We start from the raw sequence: 21,133 nt of genomic DNA, 5'->3' as shown, positions 1-21,133 counted from the left end.
TAGGGATAGTGCGAGTGCCCTAAGACCACGTTTACAAAACTAGAGCAACGTTCCTGGATCAAAATTGAAGTGACACGAGGTCGTAGTGCACAAGAATGTTTTCAGGGACTGCGTGAAGCATGTGCCGATGCAGCGTTGCCATATGTGTTAAAGTGTTCCGGGAAGGCAGGATGCCGTTCAGGACAACCTCCATACAGGACGACCCCGTGTTGAGGACAACACAGTTCAACTCCTTGCTTCCCTGTTGGATGCTGATCGTCGATGGACTGCGCGTGAGTTAGCAGCGGAAGTCGGAGTATGTCAAAAAACTGTGCTCCACATTCTGCAAGACATTCTGAGTTACCACAAAATTACATGGCGTTTGGATATCCCATGAAATTTCCGAGGTTTAACAATGGCACCGCTATCTAGTCGCAAAGGCCTTGTTGGACTGGTACTAAAGGAAAGATGACGACTTTCTTGAACGAATCATCGCTATGGAGGAAACCTGGGCTCGCTCATACGAACCAACCAAAGTTGAAATGTCAATCAAATGGATGGAGCATCCAGGTTATTCTCGTCCGAAGAAAATGCGCCCTACACAAAGTGCTGTGAAGGTGATGTTCATTGTGGCGTATGACATTGATGGGGTAATACTGCACCACGCTGTACCTCCAAGGCAGATGGCAAACGCGTACTACTACTGCAGGTTCCTGCAGCACTACCTTCGTCCAGCCCTTAGGAGAAAACGACACTTGGTGGTACAGAATCCCATCATTCTTCATGATAATGCAAGGAGTCACACCGCTGCTGCTATCAAGGACCTCTTGCGCCACTGGCAATGGGAGATTCTGGAACACCCACCGTACTCACCCGATATGAGTCCATGCGATTACGATCTTTTCAGCAAAGTGAAAGAACCACTGCGAGGGACCCGGTACAATACCAGAGATGAATTTATCCATGCTGTAGGGCGGTCAATACGGAACATCAACAAAGATGGACGCATTGATCGTGTACGACGCCTTCCAAACATTTGGCAAAAGGTAATAAATAAGGGGGGCGACTATATAGAAGGTACGTAAATGTTGTACCCCTGTGAATAAAGCCATGTCAGAAATATTGAACTGTTGCCATTACTTTTCATCCATCCCTAGTAATTACCGGTATGTCTGTTAGTTTGAATTTGTTTTCATGTCATATTTATGTAGGGTTGCCAATGCTCCTGTTTCCCGAGATCTCCCATGTTTAGGCCTAGTTTTAATAGTCTCTCAACTCCCGTATTTCCGTACTCTTTGAGCCTTTTTCTGCTTTATTTTTGCATAATATACAAATGTATTTGAAACATTTAATTTTTTACGCGGTTGAAGGTGATTTATATGATGGATTCTGTTGTTTCAGAGATGCTTCTGAGATATGCAGTCTCTGTAGAAAGTAATACTTGCCAGAAATAGTTTCAGGGCTCACTGGTTTAAAATCAAACAGTGTTAGAGTTACAGATTAAAAAAAAAATAGTGAGGAGTGTTGTAAGCATACCAGACAGCAAAGCTCGTGCAAAGAGGGTTTTCTCTTATAAACAGTAAGTGAACAGATGTTCGAAACAGGAGCGTGACATCTAATCAAATCACAGTCAACTTCAGCTACTCATGTAGGGAATTTTTACAGTTTGTTTGGAACTATTATGCGAGGCAATATGTTTTAAAATACTCTTAATTTAAGCCTAACTGCCAAAATGTAGAATAAAATTTTTAGTACCGCTAACTGAATTGAATAATTTGTCAGTTTTCTATGTGAAATATTGTAGACCACTTAGTCTCCTGTGTTATCTTCAAGAACTAGTTGGCAACCCTATACAGTAAAACCTCTCCTTACGGACACCCCCAAGATACGGACACTCCTCATATACGGACAGATTTTTATGTCCTAACTGAAATAATATAGAAATAATGATAAATTTAACTCTCGTTTACGGACACTCTCAGACACGGACACGGACAGCTGTTTCACAGTCCTAAAACTTGCTTTACCTACTGACTGCGGACAGAACTTGGATTTCAAGACCTAATGTGTTACAAAAATGGAAAATTTAGTTTTGAGAACTGTACAGAAATTCTTTAATATGAAAGAAGACAATAAGGGTCTCATATCCTACCACTAGCCCAGCCGACTACCCCTTGTTAGCTGGAAGCGGGTGGATAAACAAATTCATAAAATTTAACCTGTCTGTTCGGTCCAAGGTTTCCGCAATCGTGAAATTGTATTCAACAACACATGATAGGGTTAGTAGGATTATTCTCTTCACTTCAATTAGTTGTTCTGTTTCGACAGACATTGCACCTGAATGTAAAGGTTAAGTTGAAAACTGTAAATTACTAACAATAAACAACAATTTAAACAGTAGGCCTACTGCATAACTGTAGACCTTGAATAAAATTGCATGGCACAGTACTGTATTTGCCTTTTTCGGTCTTATCTACTGTAGTTCAAAGTTGCAAAGAATTTACTGTAGTACAGTAGACTGTATTTAGAATTAAACTACAGTAATACATTTCATTTAAAGCATGAAGGGATACATAATGCATATTATAAATTTACTGTTTGATTGGGGAGCCTCTCTCCCAATAAAGGACACCTCTCAGATGCGGACAGATTGTTATGTCCCTTCGATGTCCGTAAATAAGAGGGTTCACTGTATTGCGTTAAATGGGATTTTTTTTTGTCTGTCTACCTAATATTTATGCAAATATAATTAATGTATACTGTAGTTACATGTAGAATCATGAACTAATGTGATTATTTATCATAGAAATACGAACAGTACATGCATTTATGCTACCATGAAAGTAATGAATTTGTAACTCTTTTAGGCAATTCGAAACAATATGGCGGACGTTTCAGCAAAAGATGGAAGTCAAGAAACATTTGTTAACTTATGTGCATCAATTGTTGGCATTATCATCCTGGCTACTTTCGATGAAGGAGAGTAAGTCAACTCCATTTACTTACTATGTATTGAACCTAATTGATTTCTTTTTAATGTAAGTTCACTTAGAGCCATTTTAAGTGATTCATTGGATAAATCGTAATACAGCAAACGCCAGTAGGGGAAGTTATCCCCACCTTTGCCGTTTAGCACCTCGCTCGCCTGCTCTCTCTCTCTACTATCTGCCCCCGCTTCGGTGGATCACTGCCTACCAACTCGCACGTATTTCATATTTTATACAACCAAATTTTATGTGCATTAGATACAACGTTTTTTCCTCGAAGTAACACATGGATCACTGCCTACCGCCTCGCACGTATTTCCACACAACACAACTCAACCACATGTAATGTGCATTCGACACTACGTTTTTCCCTCGAACTAACACATACTTTGAATAAAACAACACTCACCTGTTAATTTTGCACTGTCCTTGAAGTAACACAATAGTCACCAGAGCCTCGTTTGCTGTAATCAGGACCTGCCACATGATGGTTCATCACAGCACATCGTTCCGTCTGTACTCGAAGCTGGACACGGACACAATGAAGCTCTACCAGCATGCGTTAACACTTATGCCACCCCTGCAGTCAACCCCTACCAAGCTAAATTCACAAGCCTGCCACTTTCTACCCACGCTATTCGGTCATTGTCCCCTGCGCTACATTGCATTTCTGCAATACTGATTCATTATCAAAATTGATGATTATCTCCTTAAAAATGTAATATTTTTCGAAAGTAGCAGGCATGAAAAGCAAAGCTATCCCATTACATGCCATGAAAAGACCATAGAGTGGCGAGATGTTAAGACTCCCAATCACGAGACAGTCGGCACTGAGTAGCAGCAGGGATGTCAGTCCTACATGTTGGCTGTTTATGCTCCATCTGCTAGAAGTTGCTTAAACTCCAGTGCCATATTGAGATTGGAAGAATTAGATTGATGGGAAAATTCTATGTTCCTCATTGGGACTCGAAATCGCGACTTTCTGATTTGTAGCACAACACCTTAATTTCGTTGCTGCAGTGTGCTCCCAAAGATAACAGGTACAAATAACATCATAAATTACATTTTCACAGATATACGAGAATGAGAATATATCTAACCATTATCAGTCACACTCTGAATGATTAACAGTGAATTCTTCACAATGATAGTTCTAGGAAAGGGACTAGGGTATTTAAAAAGATAATAGCAAAGATTTTTTCACTTTATTCCTATATGAAAAAAAAAAGAGAAAGTGTAGTGATGCTAAAAAAAATTGGTGTTGATATTTTTGCAGAAATAATGTTTTCATATCCCTGGTATTGATAAAGTTGTTTTAGATATGCCACTTGTCTGTAGATAATGATAGTTCACTGCTGTAGTGGAACAGTTAGCATGTCTGACTGTGAAACAAGCATTATCAGGTTCCAATCCTGATTGAAACAAAATTACTGAGTAATTTTCAGCGTTGGATCTCAGACTCATTTTGCCATAATTACTGTAGCCTGTTCACAGTACAGCATGCTATGTATGTACAACAGTGCGACTGTTCATTGACTATAAATATCATTCACAAGCATTTTTTATTTTATTTTTTTATTCATTTGTTGTTATTAAAATGTGTCTCAGTGAAACATACAGCAGAGTCCGTATAGGTCAGTTTCTATCTGATCCTTTTCCAATTCACTGCGGGCTAAAGCAGGGAGATGCACTATCACCTTTACTTTTTAACTTCGCTTTAGAATATGCCATTAGGAAAGTTCAGGATAACAGGCAGGGTTTGGAATTGAAGGGGTTACATCAGCTTCTTTTCTATGCAGATGACGTGAATATGTTAGGAGAAAATACACAAACGGTTAGGGAAAACATGGAAATTTTACTTGAAGCAAGTAAAGCGATCGGTTTGGAAGTAAATCCCGAAAAGACAAAGTATATATATCTCGTGACGGGAATATTGTACGAAATGGAAATATAAATATTGGAGATTTATCCTTCGAAGAGGTGGAAAAATTCAAATATCTTGGAGCAACAGTAACAAATATAAATGACACTCGGGAGGAAATTAAACGCAGAATAAATATGGGAAATGCGTGTTATTATTCGGTTGAGAAGCTCTTATCATCCAGTCTGCTGTCCAAAAATCTGAAAGTTAGAATTTATAAAACAGTTATATTACCGGTTCTTCTATATGGCTGCGAAACTTGGACTCTCACTCTGAGAGAGGAACATAGATTAAGGGTGTTTGAGAATAAGGTGCTTAGGAAAATATTTGGGGCTAAGCGGGATGAAGTTACAGGAGAATGGAGAAAGTTACACAACACAGAACTGCACGCATTGTATTCTTCACCTGACATAATTAGGAACTTGAAATCCAGACGTTTGAGATGGGCAGGGCATGTAGCACGTATGGGCGAATCCAGAAATGCACATAGAGTGTTAGTTGGGAGACCGGAGGGAAAAAGACCTTTAGGGAGGCCGAGACGTAGATGGGAGGATAATATTAAAATGGATTTGAGGGAGGTGGGGTATGATGATAGAGACTGGCTTAATCTTGCACAGGATAGGGACCGATGGCGGGCTTATGTGAGGGCGGCAATGAACCTTCGGGTTCCTTAAAAGCCATTTGTAAGTAAGTAAGTATTCATTTGTTGTTAAACATAACAGGCAAAGCCCAATTACAATGTTGTTGTCTAGTGCCTTGCATTTGGCAATGAAGCCATTAGCAGCCAATTACATTGTTCACGACTAACAAATTAATTTATAAAACATAAACAAGGAAAAGGAAACATAGCCTCCACTTATTAAAAACTGAAACAAAATAAATAAGAGAAAGAAAAAAAGAGAAATTGAAATAAAGTGTGAAAGTAGCTTCAAATTAACTAACAACAATATTCTGTAAAATATAACAAAAAATTCTGTATGTAGAGAAATTCATATTGAAAATATCAACATTAGGATGAGGATGTAATTTATTGTATAACTGTAACATTTGGAAAACTGGGGAATTTTTGTGGGATTCAGTATTTGTCCTTGGTATGTAAAATAAATTTCGAAATTTCGTTTTAAGTTTAAGTGCACATAATGTTATATAATAAAATAAACCAACACAGTCCAACTTATTGTTAATAATTTTATAAAGAAAGTTTAAAGATTGACAATTTCGTCGAATTTGCAAACTAGTAGAATGGAAATGTTGAAGCATTGTAGCATAACTCTCATAGGAAGGATAATCATTATAAAGTCTGTAATATAACCATTTTAGAAATGTATTTTGAATTTTTCTAGTATATATATTTATTAGTAACTGGGTTCCAGATAACAGCAGCATACTCTAATTTAGATCGAACAATGGAATTATACAAAATTATTATATGTATGATTTGAGGCTTTCTCGGCGTTGGTTCACTAATATGTTTTCGCGGGATATCAGCCGAGTTAAGATTTTGGAATGCTCCAAGCTTTCGACTGCTATCTCTGCAGCCATCTTCAGGGAAGTGATGTCCGAACAGAAAGTCGAAAGGTTATATAGATGTGGCTGTCTCAGGTGAAACGGGATTGGTTGGCGGATCGGCCAATCCGGGGCCGGGAATTGTCATCGCTCGTAAGCTCCGCCCCTCCCGGGATTACTGCGTGAAGTTTGGCGGGCGGCGAGCCCTGTTCCGCCGGTTGGAATCGGTTGCCGTCCTCGGTCCGTGATCTTCATGACCTTGATTGTAAGAGGACCTGAGTTGGTCTAAGGCCGGTGTCCATGCCTGACTGAGCTGGAGTCCACTGTCTCTGTTAAAGTTGTTTTTCTCCAGCTTGATCTCTATGGCCTCCTTGATTGTACGATCCCAGTAGTGGCTTGATTTGTTAATGACCTTGGTGTGGTCAAACAGTATTTTATGCTCCTTTTCTATGCTGTGTTGCGCCACTGCAGATTTTTCCGGGTAATACAGCCTCAGGTTCCTCTTATGTTCTTTGATTCTGTCTTCTATTGTGCGGCCAGTCTGCCCTATGTATACTTCGCCACACTCGCATGGAATCTTGTAAATCCCTGGAGTCCTTAAGCCCTGACTGTCTTTAACCTGACGAAGATGACTCCGGATTTTGCTCTGTGGTTTATGGATGGTTTTGATATTAACCTTCTGGAGGATTCTGCTTATTTTGTGTGACACGCTCCCGCAGAATGGAATGAAAGCTTTCTTTGTCGGTTCTTGCTTGCTGTCTAAGTCTATTGTGTTACATCTCGTGGTAACTTGTTTGAGGGCTTTGCTGATGTCTCTCCGGCAGTAGTTGTTTTGTTGTAGTGTTCTACGAAGATGGTCCATTTCTGCAGGCAAGTTGTTGATATCGGAAATGACTATGGCGCGATGTAGTAGACTAGTCAGGACGGACTTCTTCTGCGAAGGGTGGTGGAGGCTGAGTGCATTCAGGTACAGATCTGTGTGCGTCGGCTTTCTATACACGCCATGTCCGAGAGTACCATCTGCTTTCCTGTGTATGTGGATATCCAGGAACGGCAGTGAGCCCTCTGACTCCACCTCCATGGTGAACTGGATATTCGCGTGGATGCTGTTGAGATGTTGTAGGAACTCTTGTAGCTTGTCTTGTCCGTGCGGCCAGACCACGAAGGTGTCGCCTATGTAGCGGAAGAAGTGGCTCGGCTTGTGTGTGGCTGAGTCTAGGGCCTGGTGTTCGAAGTGCTGCATGTAAAAGTTAGCAATAGCAGGTGACAGCGGGGAGCCCATTGCCACGCCGTCGGTTTGTTCGTAGAACTCACTGTTGTACGTGAAGTAAGTAGTAGTCAAGGCCAGTCGGAAGAGTTGTAGAATATTATCCGGGAATTGTTCCGCTACCAGTTCAAGAGCCTCTTTTATCGGAACCTTTGTGAAGAGTGAAATTACATCGAAGCTCACTAGTAGATCTGATGGGACCACTGTGATGTTCTCCAGAATTCTAACAAATTCTGTAGAGTTTTTCACATGATGTTCACACGTTCCAATCAGGGGTTGGAGCATGTTGGTTAGATGCTTGGCCAGGTGGTATGTGGGCGACCCGATGGTGCTAACAATGGGTCGTAATGGTAGCCCTTGTTTGTGGATCTTGGGGAGCATGCCGCACCATGAATTTAACCTGGGCTATGGTATGGATGATGATGATGATGATGATGATGACGATGACGATGATATGTGAATTAATGCTGGCGAAATAAGTCCGAGGTCTAATGTCGAAAGTTACCCAGCAATTATGCTTCAATTGGTTGAGAGAAAATCCCGGAAAAATCCCAACCACACAACTTGTTCTAACTAGGATTTGAAGCCAGGGCCACTTATTTCACGGTCAGACACGCTAATCGTTACTCCACAGCTGTGGCACGTCTACGATTATTGTAATAGATCTTGTAGGTCGTAATGCTGGGTCGATTTTTACTGTGTCACGAATTTTCGTGTACATTATTATGAGAAATTATGGAACAAAAATAATCGGCAATATAATATTATAATACTCCCTAATAAGTGTTAATAGTTATTCAAGATTTAAGTATTAAAATATATTTTATTTTGTGAGTAGGGATGTTTTGTGAAACGAAGCTGCAGGCCAAGTAAAGCAAGCCCTACGAACAAAATAAAATCATTTTTAACATAATGTGTGTCATACACTACTTTTTAGTCTGTCATTCGTCTGTGAGATAATTCTCACGACTTCTCCTCTGCTGTATTCTCCCTCACTATAATAGTGACAGTTTGTTGTTTTCTAATGCCAGGTGTTTGACAATAAAGTCATTTGACCTCTTGCACTCCAATATTTTTCAAAGATATTATCATGGCCAGCCACTGAAGCACAGATTTTGAGGTGTTCCGAATCCATTTCTTGGTTTGAGTTGCACAATGGGCAGTTAGGGGACTGATATATTCCAATTCTATGCAGGTGTTTGGCCAAACAATCATGGTGACAGTTTAATACAGTGCAACAAAATGGTGGTGTAACTCAGTGTTAGAGCATTTGACTGCAGATCCAGAGATAGATTCCTTGCTTAAATTCGGGTGCCCTCTAATTTTTTATAAAATAAATTTAATTCTGAATTGTTTAATTTAGTTACTAATAAAATAGTTGTTGAAGGATGTGTAGATTTTTTAATCAAAGTCATTTTTAAAAGTAGACCTGCAATTGGTTGAACTACGTTGATTAGTTGCAATTTGCTGCCATGTGAAATCTGATGGGAAATAATTGACAATCAGTCCAAATAGTTGAAAGTCAGTGTTAAAAGTACTTTCTGCACTAATGTTAGAAGTATTTTTTGCACACTGTCGTATAATAGTCAATTTTTTACAGGCTTGTTTAATGTTAAAAGATCTGCTTTTAAAAATGTCTGTCTAAATATTACTAAAAGTGTGAATAATAATTGTATTTATAGCAAATTTAATTTTTGTCCGTAATTTGCTTGTTTCCATTTATTTTTCTTTTGAAACTTTTAAATGTTATTTCATTTTACAGGTTTGTTTGGCAGTTATTTACTTTCTTCACAATAATCCATCTGTTTGCCAACTACAAAGCAGTGAGATCTCTTAAAATGGTGACTCTGAATAATGAGCGCCTTAACTTGCTTCTTCTGACGTTCCTCAGTGCAGAGACAGTTTCTTCGCCAGAAATTGTCAATAACCATGAGTCAGTGATCGTGGGAACAGGACTATCTGGTAATTATAACTTAATACCATTAATTTAAGATAGAGACAAAAAAACTTGAATGTGATTTAAATATAAAGGTATATTGAAAATGTATTACCAAATTCTCCTCCTAACATGTATGGATATTTAAGTAGTTTTACAATATAAAACTGAAGTGCATGTCTCAGAATTATTCAAGAGATGTGAAGCATCAAAATTCTGCAAAGGGCAGGAATTGGGGAGGGAGTAACTCGGATTGCCGGGTCTCCCATATTTCCCATATTTTACAGACATATTCTTCATTGTGTAAGAATATTTCTCCTGTATTTCATTAAGTTTAAAATGTGTTTTTTCATTTTTCATTTATTAAATATTTTAACATTTGCATGCTGCTTGAAGCCTCTGATTCGTTTACATTAAACATTTCCCCCATAGTCGGTAAACTTTCGTGGCCTAAGTTCTGTCTCTGAAAATAAGTTGCCATAGCTGCTACAGTGCTTGCCTACTTCCTTATGTTTTGCACAGTGTAAATCATAAGTAAGAAGTACATGTGCAGTGTTTATTACGTCTAGTGCATACTTTTTCCATAATGGGTAGGGAAAGTGACGAGTATTCCACGATCCAGTGCCCTTACTGAGACTTCCACTTACGAATAAATAAAAGGACAGATGGAAGAAACAAAAGTTCTGCTGAACTCATTAAACTGAATTACAAATTGAATAATTTCAAGGAAAAATTGTTCCGGAGCCGGGTATCGATCCCGGGACCCTTCGCTTAGCGCGCGAACGCTCTACCGACTGAGCTACCCCTGGAAGTATACACGACACCGTCACAATTTTTCCTCTTATATCCACACAACTCAAATGAGCTGACAAGACGCCAGAACTCAACTATGAGTGCACACAATACTGTGTGACTTAATTTGTGGCTTTCTGTTAACGTACCTCCAGTAACGAATGTATTATACAAACCTGCTTTACAGGGAGCTACTACCTGAAAGCCAGATTTGAATTACAAATTGTTCCGAATTTGAACCTTTCTTGTAATGATTTCTTCAGATATGTGAAAGACGATGTTAAATTGCTGAATGGATGCAAATAAAATCGTAAATATGCATAGTGCTTTGAGTGGTACTCTAAATAAATACTTTCGAATGCAGTTATATGCAAATGTATTTAAACATAACATTGCTCATTCTTGATATACACACTTTAAACGCTTGTATATCACTAATGATATTATTAAACTTGTTAAATTAACAACTTAAATGTCTTCACTATGTTAACCGTTGAAACTATGTGGTACTTTACCTAAGTGATTAGTTTGGGCGGGATTTAATGCCATCTTCAAAGTTAAGGCTGGTTCACAATAAACATGGAATGAAAACGAAAACGAGAACGAGAATGGAAATATTGTTAAAATAAATGTATTTAAATATGAGCATTTACAATTAACTATTGTGAACGCTCACATTTAAATACACGTATTTTAACATTATTTCCGTTCTCGTTCTCGTTTCAGTTCCCGGTTTATTGTGAACCAGCCTTTAGTCACTTGCGTAAAGTACCACATAGCTTCAATATATTTAACACAATGAAGATATTGGTATGTTAATTTAACAAGTTTAATAATGTCATAACATTTCGCTGCACAAGGTAAAAAATGTTGATAATGTCGAGTTGGTGTCAAAATCTCCCTTATTTCTAGCTCTAAGCCCTATAAATCTTAACAATAATTTCCAAAATTTTCATATTTTCCGTTTGAAAACCTGGCAACCCTAGGATTAACCCCCATGAAAAAGTCATAAAAAATGAAACAAGATAAGAAAGCAATCACAAAAAATAAGTAAATATTAAATGTGAATAATAATTTTTTAGCTTTGCTTCAATTGAAAAATACTAGTAAAACCATTTTCAAATCCTGTGAGGTATGCATTCAGCAAGATGATAGATATTTACAATATTATTTACAACATTAAGTCTCGATTTTAATTAAATTAAATAGCTTTGTGTGACCATGGCTGTTGCCATTGAATAACTCATTTTCTTACCTGGAACTGACAGTTTGCTTACTGGCATTGCAAATTATTTATATCAAGGACATCATACCAGAAAAGCGTATTGACACATTTTGCGTTATTGAAATATTTTAATGGAACCTGTTTATCTTTGAATATAATAGTTTGAGAATTACAGTGGTCATGAGAAAGAATCAAAGAAAATACTTTGTTATCTAGACAAGGATAGGAAAAATCATTCCATATTTATATGGCTGTATGTATGGGTGAACTTGCAGATTTGTTGATATACCCTTCTGGCATGATACCCTTGATATGCTGAATGTCCTGCATTTCAAGAAATCAGCTTTTTCACTCTTTTATCTTGATGCAATTAAGTATAATTGTGTTTAATTGGTGCAGACTGAAATTAATTTAATAAAGTTTACAAGCTAGACTGTGTTGCTGGAAAACATGTTGAAAACTTGGTGTCATCTGTTCGTAAGTCTAAAAAATTCCTTTCTGTGAGAAGATGATGTGCCTATAATGTAAATTGGTATTTGTGTTATATTTTTTTGTTACAGATAAAGATCTCTGTGGTTTCAAAATCATACTCGGTGCTTCCTTACAAAATGCTGTGGAAGGTGCAAAATTATCATCTGAAGATATCAAGCTTCTAATAAACTTCTATCGCAGCAAGAGATATTTGCTAATAATGGATGTGAGAGGCAGAAAAATATACGCATGTCTTCCTCAAGGAGAAAAAACAGTTGATGTTGTACAAAGTTATTTCCATGCAGTAACGCTGGGAATTGCCACATGCATTTCCAGTGGAAGAGACCTGGTGAGTAACAGATGTGTTTAGAAGAAATATAGATAGGATATGTTTCATTGCTGCTGATGAATAAGAAATTCACAAGTTTCGAAGATTGGCTGACGCTGAATAATCTCCGACGTTAAATGAAATACTGCTGCTAGTTGTTATTTCATACGAGGAGGAAGTAAACATGACTCTGTATGTAATGCAAAAAATGAAAGTCTGTTTTAATTTGTATGGATAGTAAATATTTTATACACGTTTTTCGATTTCTTGTTCGTTCACAGGTTGTGATCAACAAGGTAAAGAGTAGACCATCTACCAAAACATGTCCACTGTCCAGGCTTCAGACTGCAGTAATACGGATCACTGGCACCAAGCAGGGTGGGAGTATGCGAATACCTATAGAAGCAATGATTGCTGCAGATGAGGTGGTCAGCAAGGAGTTCCCAGCATTTATGGAGGCCACAGGAAAGCAAGGTATGTTATTTTCTGAAGTCTCAAGTTCAGTCTGTAGATTTACTGCTGATCGTGCGTGGTAGTCTAGTGGTTACTGTGTATGTAATTGTAGACTGAAACCTAGCCAAGGGTGAAGGATTTTTAAGGGTGATAAAATAATATACTGGGTAGAGTAAGCAATTCCCACATCGAATTTAGTAGTTATTGTTCTTGATATAATATAGAGGAGATGACTTTATAAAGTGATGTAAATAATTTGCAGCTATGCAGAAATATCTCACTAATCCTGTACGAAATTAAGTATAACTATCTTCTGATACTTATACGACATTCATTCACCATAGTTGCACTTAAAACGATGTTACAAATGGAATATTCACCGAATTCCAAGAGAAATATTCTCCATTTGACAAATATAGAGTAGTGTGGATGGGTAGTTTGTTGTAAAATATTCAGGATTTTCCATATATACCCAAAAGTTCGCCAAGCACAAAATGTTTCCCGCTCAGAATCAGTCTTTTTACCACATCAAAGTAAAGAAACTTTTATCCTGGATACATGCAGAATCGTGATCCACACATTGGAGTCTTTTTAATAGGTAGGGACCTGAATTTTTAGCATATATTTTCATCAAAATTAGCACCTATTTTTCTGAAATTAGAATCTACTTTTTTCCAAATTAGCATCTATTTTTTTCCAAAGGAAACTTTGTGCATTCTACCTTTCAGTTCTCAAAAGATAACATTATGAACAGTTCAGCATTTTTCTCTTTCAAATTACATCGTCTGTCTGAAACAACAGCACCATACTGTGATAAAACACGTTCACTGTTAACATTGTTAGTGTCCGCAGTACTTGCAAACAACGTTCTGAAAATGCTTTATTCTGCAATGCGACAATTGCAGAATTTACCAAAAAAAACCGTCTTAGCGTCTGAAGCATAGAGTCCATGAATGGAATACTGCTGTACTCTTTCATGAGCAGTTATAGTTGTTCGTCCCATTTTACGAAGGAGCACGTGTCTCACAAATTCAACCAACTCTGCTGCAATCTCAATAGCAAATGGCCGAGTAAACGGACGAAATGCATTTTAGCCAAGCCCATATAGAATATAAAACTTGATAATCGATATTACAATATGTATTGGATTGGTGCATAAGCTCATAGCGTTTTTCTGTACTTTCATTCAATAGTAATATAGTGACATAGCTACCATAGCAACGAATTTAATATTTCTTCAAGCTAAGAAAAATCAGAGCACAATGAAGTTAAGTTTAGTTGAAATGCCATTTGAAAAATATCTTGTTCGTGTGGATCCCTTTCGAACTACTTGCGGACCACAGATTGGGAACCACTGGTTTAGATACTGATATCAACAAGGAAAAGTCTCATTAATGGCGTCATTTCTACAGAAATTTTAGAATAAGCTTGGCGAATCTTGCAACAAATCTGTCATGAGGTGTGTGCCTCTATATCAGAAAAATCTCTTTTATGCCGAAAGGTGTACTGTCAGATACGGCCAATCGTGAAACATCACAACATGTGCATTTGTTAACATCAGGTTTCAGTCTTGAATTGTTGTGGACAGTAGTCTTGTGAAAAAAAATTATAAAATGTCTGTCCACTTGAAGAATAGAACCACGGATCACTTGGTTTATAAGCCCTATCCACTATCCATGCAGTAATAGTGGAAGACTTGATATACATACAGTAATATGTTGCATAAATAATGATTTAATTAATTAAAAAAACAACGGAAATTAAGTTTCTAGCTGAAGCAAGGGAGAGAAAAATGAAAGGAAAATAGGTTTCAAGTTATTTCAGGAACTTTTTGCTTTTATTAACATTCATATAAGCAAAGTAGAGAACACTAACATTAGAACAATTTGTTTTTCAGGTTGGAGCATAGATAGCCATCATATTACTGTAGATGAGTGGAGGGGAGTATGGAGTAACTTTAGTAAGATTGAAACATCTGAAGATGGAGAGACTCCTGACGAAAAATAAAAAATACAATCTTTCGTCTCAGAGATCATCTCTTTCTTCTCATACCTAATATTCCTGTATGACTGTTGGAAGCCCATCAAGTACGAAGTCTTCTTTGTGGTGTTTTGTTAGACTGTGGTGAATAGAAAATGTACAAGTAGTGATTGCAAAAGTTACTGTAACATTACAGCATTTTTCACATTTTACAATGATGTGGGACTAGAGAGACAAGAGACGAAAAAACATTTCAATAAAAAATATTTTTATATTGACATTTAACTACCAAAATTATAACCAAAATAATGTCATATTTTTTTAATAATAAACCTAATATACATCTAATGCATTCATATCTTGTTTTTGATGGTTAGGCACGTTCAGTTGACATTATATCCAGACTACCTACAGATGCTCAATTCATGTCTTCAAACATGCTTGAAATAAAAAAATATATATACACAAGCTAGAATACAAAAATTTAGTGAACTTCAACATTTTGTAATCCCCTGAATAATAAATTAATTCAAATTTGTTTTTATGCATTTATGTGTTTTAGACCATAGATAAAGCAATTGTTTCAAAACCCGCCCTAAAAATTAGTATGGTTAATGTATTGTCACGTGTGTGGCATATACATTGAGGCCTTTTATCATGTGCAAACAGTCAAGAATTGCTAGTAACAAATTTGGACACACATCTAATTATTTCTTCACATACACATTGAAGCTGTTCAGTCCAAATTAATTCCTCCTCTATTGAGTGTTATGTGCATATATATATTTATGATCAAACACATACATAGTATACATAGTTTCATCCCAGTGATGGTAGTGGTGGTGGCGGTGATGGAGATGCAGGAAGCTCATGTTCAGGAGATTGTTTGGAGCCAGTTTGGGACAAGTGTTTCACCACATCAACCCAGTCCCAGCCACGAGGTCTGTCCCCCTTTCCATCAACACGGTCCCATTGCTTCCTTTTCTGTGCCTTGCTTAGCTGTTCTTTCTTGACTGGTTTCTTAGACGGTTCAATTTCCTTTGAAATAAAATGAAACAGTTTGTGGTTACAAGCATAGTAATTGAATCTGAGTTTTGTGGGAGTTAACATACTTTTAAATACAGGGTGTCCGGGAAAGACCTGACGAAAAAGAAGTAATTATATATCTGAAACTATTACAGTTATTACCTCAATGTTTTCACAATTAGAAAGAGAAACTCAATACGTTTTGATGCTTAGCAGCATGTTACATGCATGCGCGTACCATTGCACGAGGAGAAAACAATATGCTAACCATTTGCGCTCTTTCCTCAATGACACGTTCCGTGACCGTTGGATTGGGGGAGGCGGACCTATACCATGGCCACCACGGTCGCCGGACATGACCCCACTGGATTTATTTCTGTGGGGTTTTGTGAAAGACAAAGTATATCGCACTCCTATGACTGATTGCAGAATTACGTGGTCGAATCCACGAAGCAATAGGACTAGTCACACTGGAGATACCTGTGTGGCAGGAGATTATCGCCTGGACATAGCCCAGGCCACAAATGGTGCTCATATAGAGGCATATTAAAATTTATTGTGTTTCTCTTTGTAACTGTGAAAACATCACGACAATAAATGCAATTGTTTCAGAGATATAGTTATTTCTTTTTCGTCAGGTCTTTCCCGGACACCCCGTACAGTGTTATTCATAAGTCCGTGAAACATTAAACAGATTCACCATAAATGAATTATCCAATGGATGATGGTAATTGTTACGCTGAAATATCTACCTGTGGTCCTGATATAGTAATTCTCTCCACACTCTCAGTAACCTCGGTGACGAAATTGTTAGGTTGTGCTGCCAGTAACTCATCCAGCTTCTCCTTCACGAATTCAAACAGGGTATACGTCATGGCAGTGCCCAGATACTGCTCTGCCTCTGCATTCACCTGGGATACCACCCGCTCCTTCACTTCTGGAATTCTGATAGAAACATTCATGTAAGAGGTTAGTACATACAAAATGTGTCACTGTTGTGCGAATTAAATAAAAACCTACAAATATAGATGCAGAACTCCATGTTTCCTGAAAATTGGGAAGTGCTTTGGCTCCACGTACCTTTTATCACTGGGAAAAACTATTTACTCAATTTTATAGGAAGTTACGTGAATGCCAGAGCTATTCTGGAAGTGATGGGAAAATTCTGGTCTTACTACTACCCTAGATCATTTATTTTAGTATGTTATTTTACGATGCTTTATCAACAGCTTAGGTTATTTAGCATCTGAATGAGATGAAGGTGATAATGCAGGTGAAATGAGTCCAGAGTCCAGCACTGAAAGTTACCCAATATTTGCTCATATTGGGTTGAGGGAAAACCCCGGAAAAAACCTCAACCAGGTAACTTGTCCCGACCGGGAATCGAACCCAGGCCACCTAGTTTCGCGGCTAGACGCGCTAACCGTTACTCCACAGGTGTGGACCTACCCTAGATCATATAAACCCAGATTGCTCGGACTTATAGGCTTTGACGGTAACAACTTTTGTCAGGTTTACTATGCTGCTATCTAGTTGTTACATAAGGAGTCACGTCATAACTCCCACTTGAATTGCATTAGCGACTGTACTGCCATCTCGTGTTCGTTTATGATGGATGGGTGGCAATCCTGGCGGTTGTTCTCTTCAAAGTGCTGCCGATTTTAACATAGAGTTGAGCAATCTGGTACATAATATATATGATCTAGACTACTACTTTAGTATGTCGCTCAACTTATACAGTTAGCTTGGTCTCATCTTATTCTTGGTGAATTTGAACTTTTTTTATTATTGAAGGGTAATATAATAATAATAATAATAATAATAATAATAATAATAATAATAAATATAAATATATTTGATTGAGGTTCTGGCTGATATATACATCTATTATCACCTCACTTGACGATATGTGTCAGTGGAAGAACATTATTGTTTGTATGCATCTGAAGTCTGATTAATGCAATATGTAAGTAGTTAGCAATGTATGCAATGGAGGGGAAAGGAACTGGCCACCCTAGCCCATCATTTCCTGGCCTAACTGTCTCATGAGTGATGCCTTGTTGGTGTTACTTGTGGGGTCCAGACCTGTCTTCGGACAATTGACTAAACAACAAACAATAATTTGCTATATGGTAAGAAATAACTTTATATTCAATGCAGAAGAGAACAAACATATCATACTCTATCCAAAATTAGGAAGGATGCTTAATGCAGTCTCCATAATAACTGTTTAAATCAACTAATCAAAAGGAACCATTAGTTACAATGGAAATGACACACAGTTGCCACTTCCATTCATAGTGACCAGTTGGTATACCTGGTAAGGTTTATCTTGTCTCAGTAGCAATAAAACCAAGTCCCTTCAAGTGAGGGTGGAGATTATAGGAGGGTTGTAAATTTTCAGTATTCCTTTCAAAACCTTGTTATTGTGCAGGCTACCGGAACTCAATTTATTGAAAGACCAAGCTCAGTGACGGAACTACACTGTACAAAGAGAGATATTTTGTAATTTTATTTTTCGCTACAGAATGTATCAACTGGTCCCTTCCGCCACTGGATGAATGGACGGCTTTGCTCCATTCCCCCATTGCCATAACAACACAGAGGAAGTAAAACATATCTCCTTTCTCTCTCCTTTCACAGTGAGACAAGATACATCACACAGACTTTAGCTGCCTGAATATTTAAAGAATTAGATATAGAAATTAATTTCATTCTTACTTTTGTCGTAATTGTTACTCTAGGTGTAGTTAATGTTTTACTGTGGACTCAGGAGTAAATATAATGTAATTTGTAGTGTAAATTGGGTGTCAGTGGTAATATAACAGTAGCAGACTGAGTTGAGAAAGGTGAGTCACCTTTAGTTTTTAAGCTAGAAATTCTTAATACAAAGTTCTCAACGAATATCAACAAAAATTAACTCGCATTTAATTCTTAGAGGTTGAAGTAAAAAATTGTCGCAGTTCATTACAAACACTTTAGTGCTATCCGTCAAGATAGTTTTATACCCTGGAAAACTTCTTTCAGTATCACATTATGTTACTCATATTACAGTTTATCTACGTAAATTACGTTAACCATTTCATAGAGAGAAGTCAGTCATTTGGTATGATGAAGAATTCGTCAGAACATCTCGAAATTGTATTAGTTACTTTGGAAATTGTGTTAAATGTTGTATTGGTTTCGTAGTCAATGTGGATTCACATATTCCATTTTCCCTTCAGATGGTGAAGAGAATAAGATTGACAAGTGGGAGGGAGAATCGTGCCTGCAATTTTCTTCCAGCCTCCATACAGCCTAGATTTGGCTCTCTATGAATTCTGTTTTTTCTGAAACCAAAAAATTGCCACTGAAGAGGGGATTTCAAACTCTGGACGAAATTAGGTAGAATGCAACAAAGCAGCTGAAGATGATCCTAAGAGAGGATTTTGTATGGGTCACTGGATAAACGTGTAAAGTTCCAAGAGGAGTACGACGAAAGGGACTAAGGCACCATTGTCCTAGCTAAGATATTTTAAAAATTAAAAACTAAATGGCTAGTTACTTTCAGACATCTTGTATTACACTTCTAAGGAAAAGCAATATATATTGTTACCTTCTGTATGCTTGAAACACTGTTTTAGGTTATTCTACTGCATAAAACAAGTAGGTCAATTGCTAATTATCAGCTGTGATCCCCAAGAGTCAAATAAAATTTCATAGTTTCTTATTCTCACCAAAATCACAATACTTTTTTTTTTGCTAATGGCCGGTACTTGAAGGCCACAATATGCAAGAGATAGTAAATAAAACAGGCTATCAACTACTGGTATGAGGTTTGTTTTATACAAGGAAATGGAAATGGTGATGTTATGTATTAAAGGATGAAAAGTTAGAATTGAAATCCTTCTCTTGATTTTATGTCGTGAGGTTTTTTTCGTGTGGAGAAATTTAAATAATAGAAGTGTAATTTCTGTTCTAATCCACCTATTACTCTTTAGGTAAATTCGAACTTTTTAGGATATACGAATCGTAACTAGATGCCAGGTATAGATCATTTCCGGCAATTGCTATGAAATGTGAGAATAACATTAATTGTAAACAAAAGAACAACTTTACCTGCTATGCCGAACTTTCACGACAGATGGATGGCAGAGTACTAACAAACTTCTGCCTAGCTTAAATAAGACACTGTATGACATTGAGACGTGCAAAATACTTAAGACGCGAGCATGTGTCCACCAATTTGACAAGAGAGTCGAAGATAGTCACTTTCTATATTTTTAATCAAATCATGAAAACTTACACGTGTTTATTGTAAAAAGTGTCCATGTTGACGGCTGGTTTTTCTGCTGGATATGATGTACCCCAGGAAATTTCCAATAAGAACGATTTTGGGCTCTCATCTTCTCCATACTGTCATTGAAACATAGGAAAAATAATTTGAATGTAGCCTATATGATGTGAAGAACACGTAATACGCTGACCTCGTCGGGAATTTTAAAACAGCATCATACAACATTTAATCAGATCATGTATAACACATAGACTAATATAGCAGCCATATGGAATATTTGTAATTTGGCTACTTAGGTCCCTTTGAGGGCTGTAAACGTCATACAGAACAGAATAGCTGAACATATGGCAGGCGAGTTTCACCAATGCATTTAAATTAGCGTTTTTAATTTTTTAATTATGCTAAATAATTTATAACTTACATTTCATTTCTAATGAGGCTATTCATACTTTTTTTTTACATGCACTTAACCACATTTCCAGTTTCAAACAATTACCTTATATTGAAACTTAGTGGGAGACAATTGTTTAAATGCGGGGTCACCATCATATATTGACAACAACACTTCGCGCTCCTCTTCTTGTTCTTGTTCCGTTTCTGACATTGCTCCCACAAGTAATTAACTGTAAGCAATACTTATAGAGATAAATGTTCATATATAGGTGGACATATAAAAGCGTGAAGGTTACTACACATAACCTCACACACTTCAATTAATTGAATGATGCAGACGTGCGTTATACTTTGCTAACTCCCTAGCTTTCTTTTTTTTTCCTCTCTCTCAACGTAAACTTCACGCCTTGAAAATATAACTGAATGATTTGTACATTTTGTAACAATATAAAGTCACCTGTTCACAAAATTCGGAAGATCCGGAACCATGTTGGAAAGTTACTTCTATTTTTTTACTTGCCAGTTTGCCACCTATCGGTAAATAAGTCTACTGTATATAACAAATGCTGTACGATTAGTTCGGGATAGGCCCG

The 21,133-nt window shown here is 37.3% G+C and overlaps 2 protein-coding genes and 1 non-coding gene across 5 annotated transcripts in view; 1 reads left to right on the top strand and 2 right to left on the bottom strand.

The window, feature by feature from the left end:
* Positions 1 to 15,193, top strand: part of LOC138714833 (RUS family member 1) — a 26,279-nt gene extending 11,086 nt beyond the window's left edge. For both annotated transcript variants that reach the window (XM_069847011.1, XM_069847012.1), the window contains exons 5-9: positions 2,847 to 2,962; positions 9,423 to 9,622; positions 12,174 to 12,433; positions 12,694 to 12,886; positions 14,763 to 15,193. In XM_069847011.1, coding sequence (XP_069703112.1) covers positions 2,847 to 2,962; positions 9,423 to 9,622; positions 12,174 to 12,433; positions 12,694 to 12,886; positions 14,763 to 14,872 — 879 coding nt within the window. In that variant the 3' untranslated portion in view covers positions 14,873 to 15,193. The remainder of the gene's footprint in view (positions 1 to 2,846; positions 2,963 to 9,422; positions 9,623 to 12,173; positions 12,434 to 12,693; positions 12,887 to 14,762) is intronic.
* Positions 10,333 to 10,406, bottom strand: TRNAS-GCU (transfer RNA serine (anticodon GCU)). The gene has a single exon. It is a non-coding gene; the product is annotated as a tRNA-Ser (tRNA).
* On the bottom strand, positions 14,681 to 21,133 carry LOC138714834 (RWD domain-containing protein 4). 2 transcript variants are annotated; one of them, XM_069847013.1, is made up of 5 exons: positions 20,998 to 21,133; positions 20,644 to 20,770; positions 20,157 to 20,266; positions 16,624 to 16,816; positions 14,681 to 15,883 (listed from the first exon to the last, which is right to left on the bottom strand). In XM_069847013.1, the coding sequence occupies exons 2-5, from the start codon at positions 20,749 to 20,751 to the stop codon at positions 15,665 to 15,667; spliced, it is 630 nt and encodes a 209-aa protein (XP_069703114.1). In that variant the 5' UTR covers positions 20,752 to 20,770; positions 20,998 to 21,133; the 3' UTR covers positions 14,681 to 15,664. The 2 variants fall into 2 exon arrangements, with proteins under 2 accessions (XP_069703114.1, XP_069703115.1); XM_069847014.1 differs by having other exon boundaries at positions 20,644 to 21,047.

This window comes from Periplaneta americana, chromosome 15 (genome assembly GCF_040183065.1).
Source record: "Periplaneta americana isolate PAMFEO1 chromosome 15, P.americana_PAMFEO1_priV1, whole genome shotgun sequence".
Taxonomy (NCBI): domain Eukaryota; kingdom Metazoa; phylum Arthropoda; class Insecta; order Blattodea; family Blattidae; genus Periplaneta; species Periplaneta americana.
The sequence above is the reverse complement of the archived record's forward strand: the minus strand, read 5'-3'. Positions and strand labels throughout refer to the sequence as shown.

Coding starts and splice junctions, on each gene's coding strand:
- LOC138714834 (XM_069847013.1), bottom strand. CDS start 20,751: ATGTCAGAAACGGAACAAGAACAAGAAGAGGAGCGCGAAGTGTTGTTG. Junction 16,817..20,156: donor ACTTTTTACAATAAACACGT/GTAAGTTTTCAT, acceptor TGTTTCTATCAG/AATTCCAGAAGTGAAGGAGC. Junction 15,884..16,623: donor TTACTATATCAGGACCACAG/GTAGATATTTCA, acceptor TTTATTTCAAAG/GAAATTGAACCGTCTAAGAA.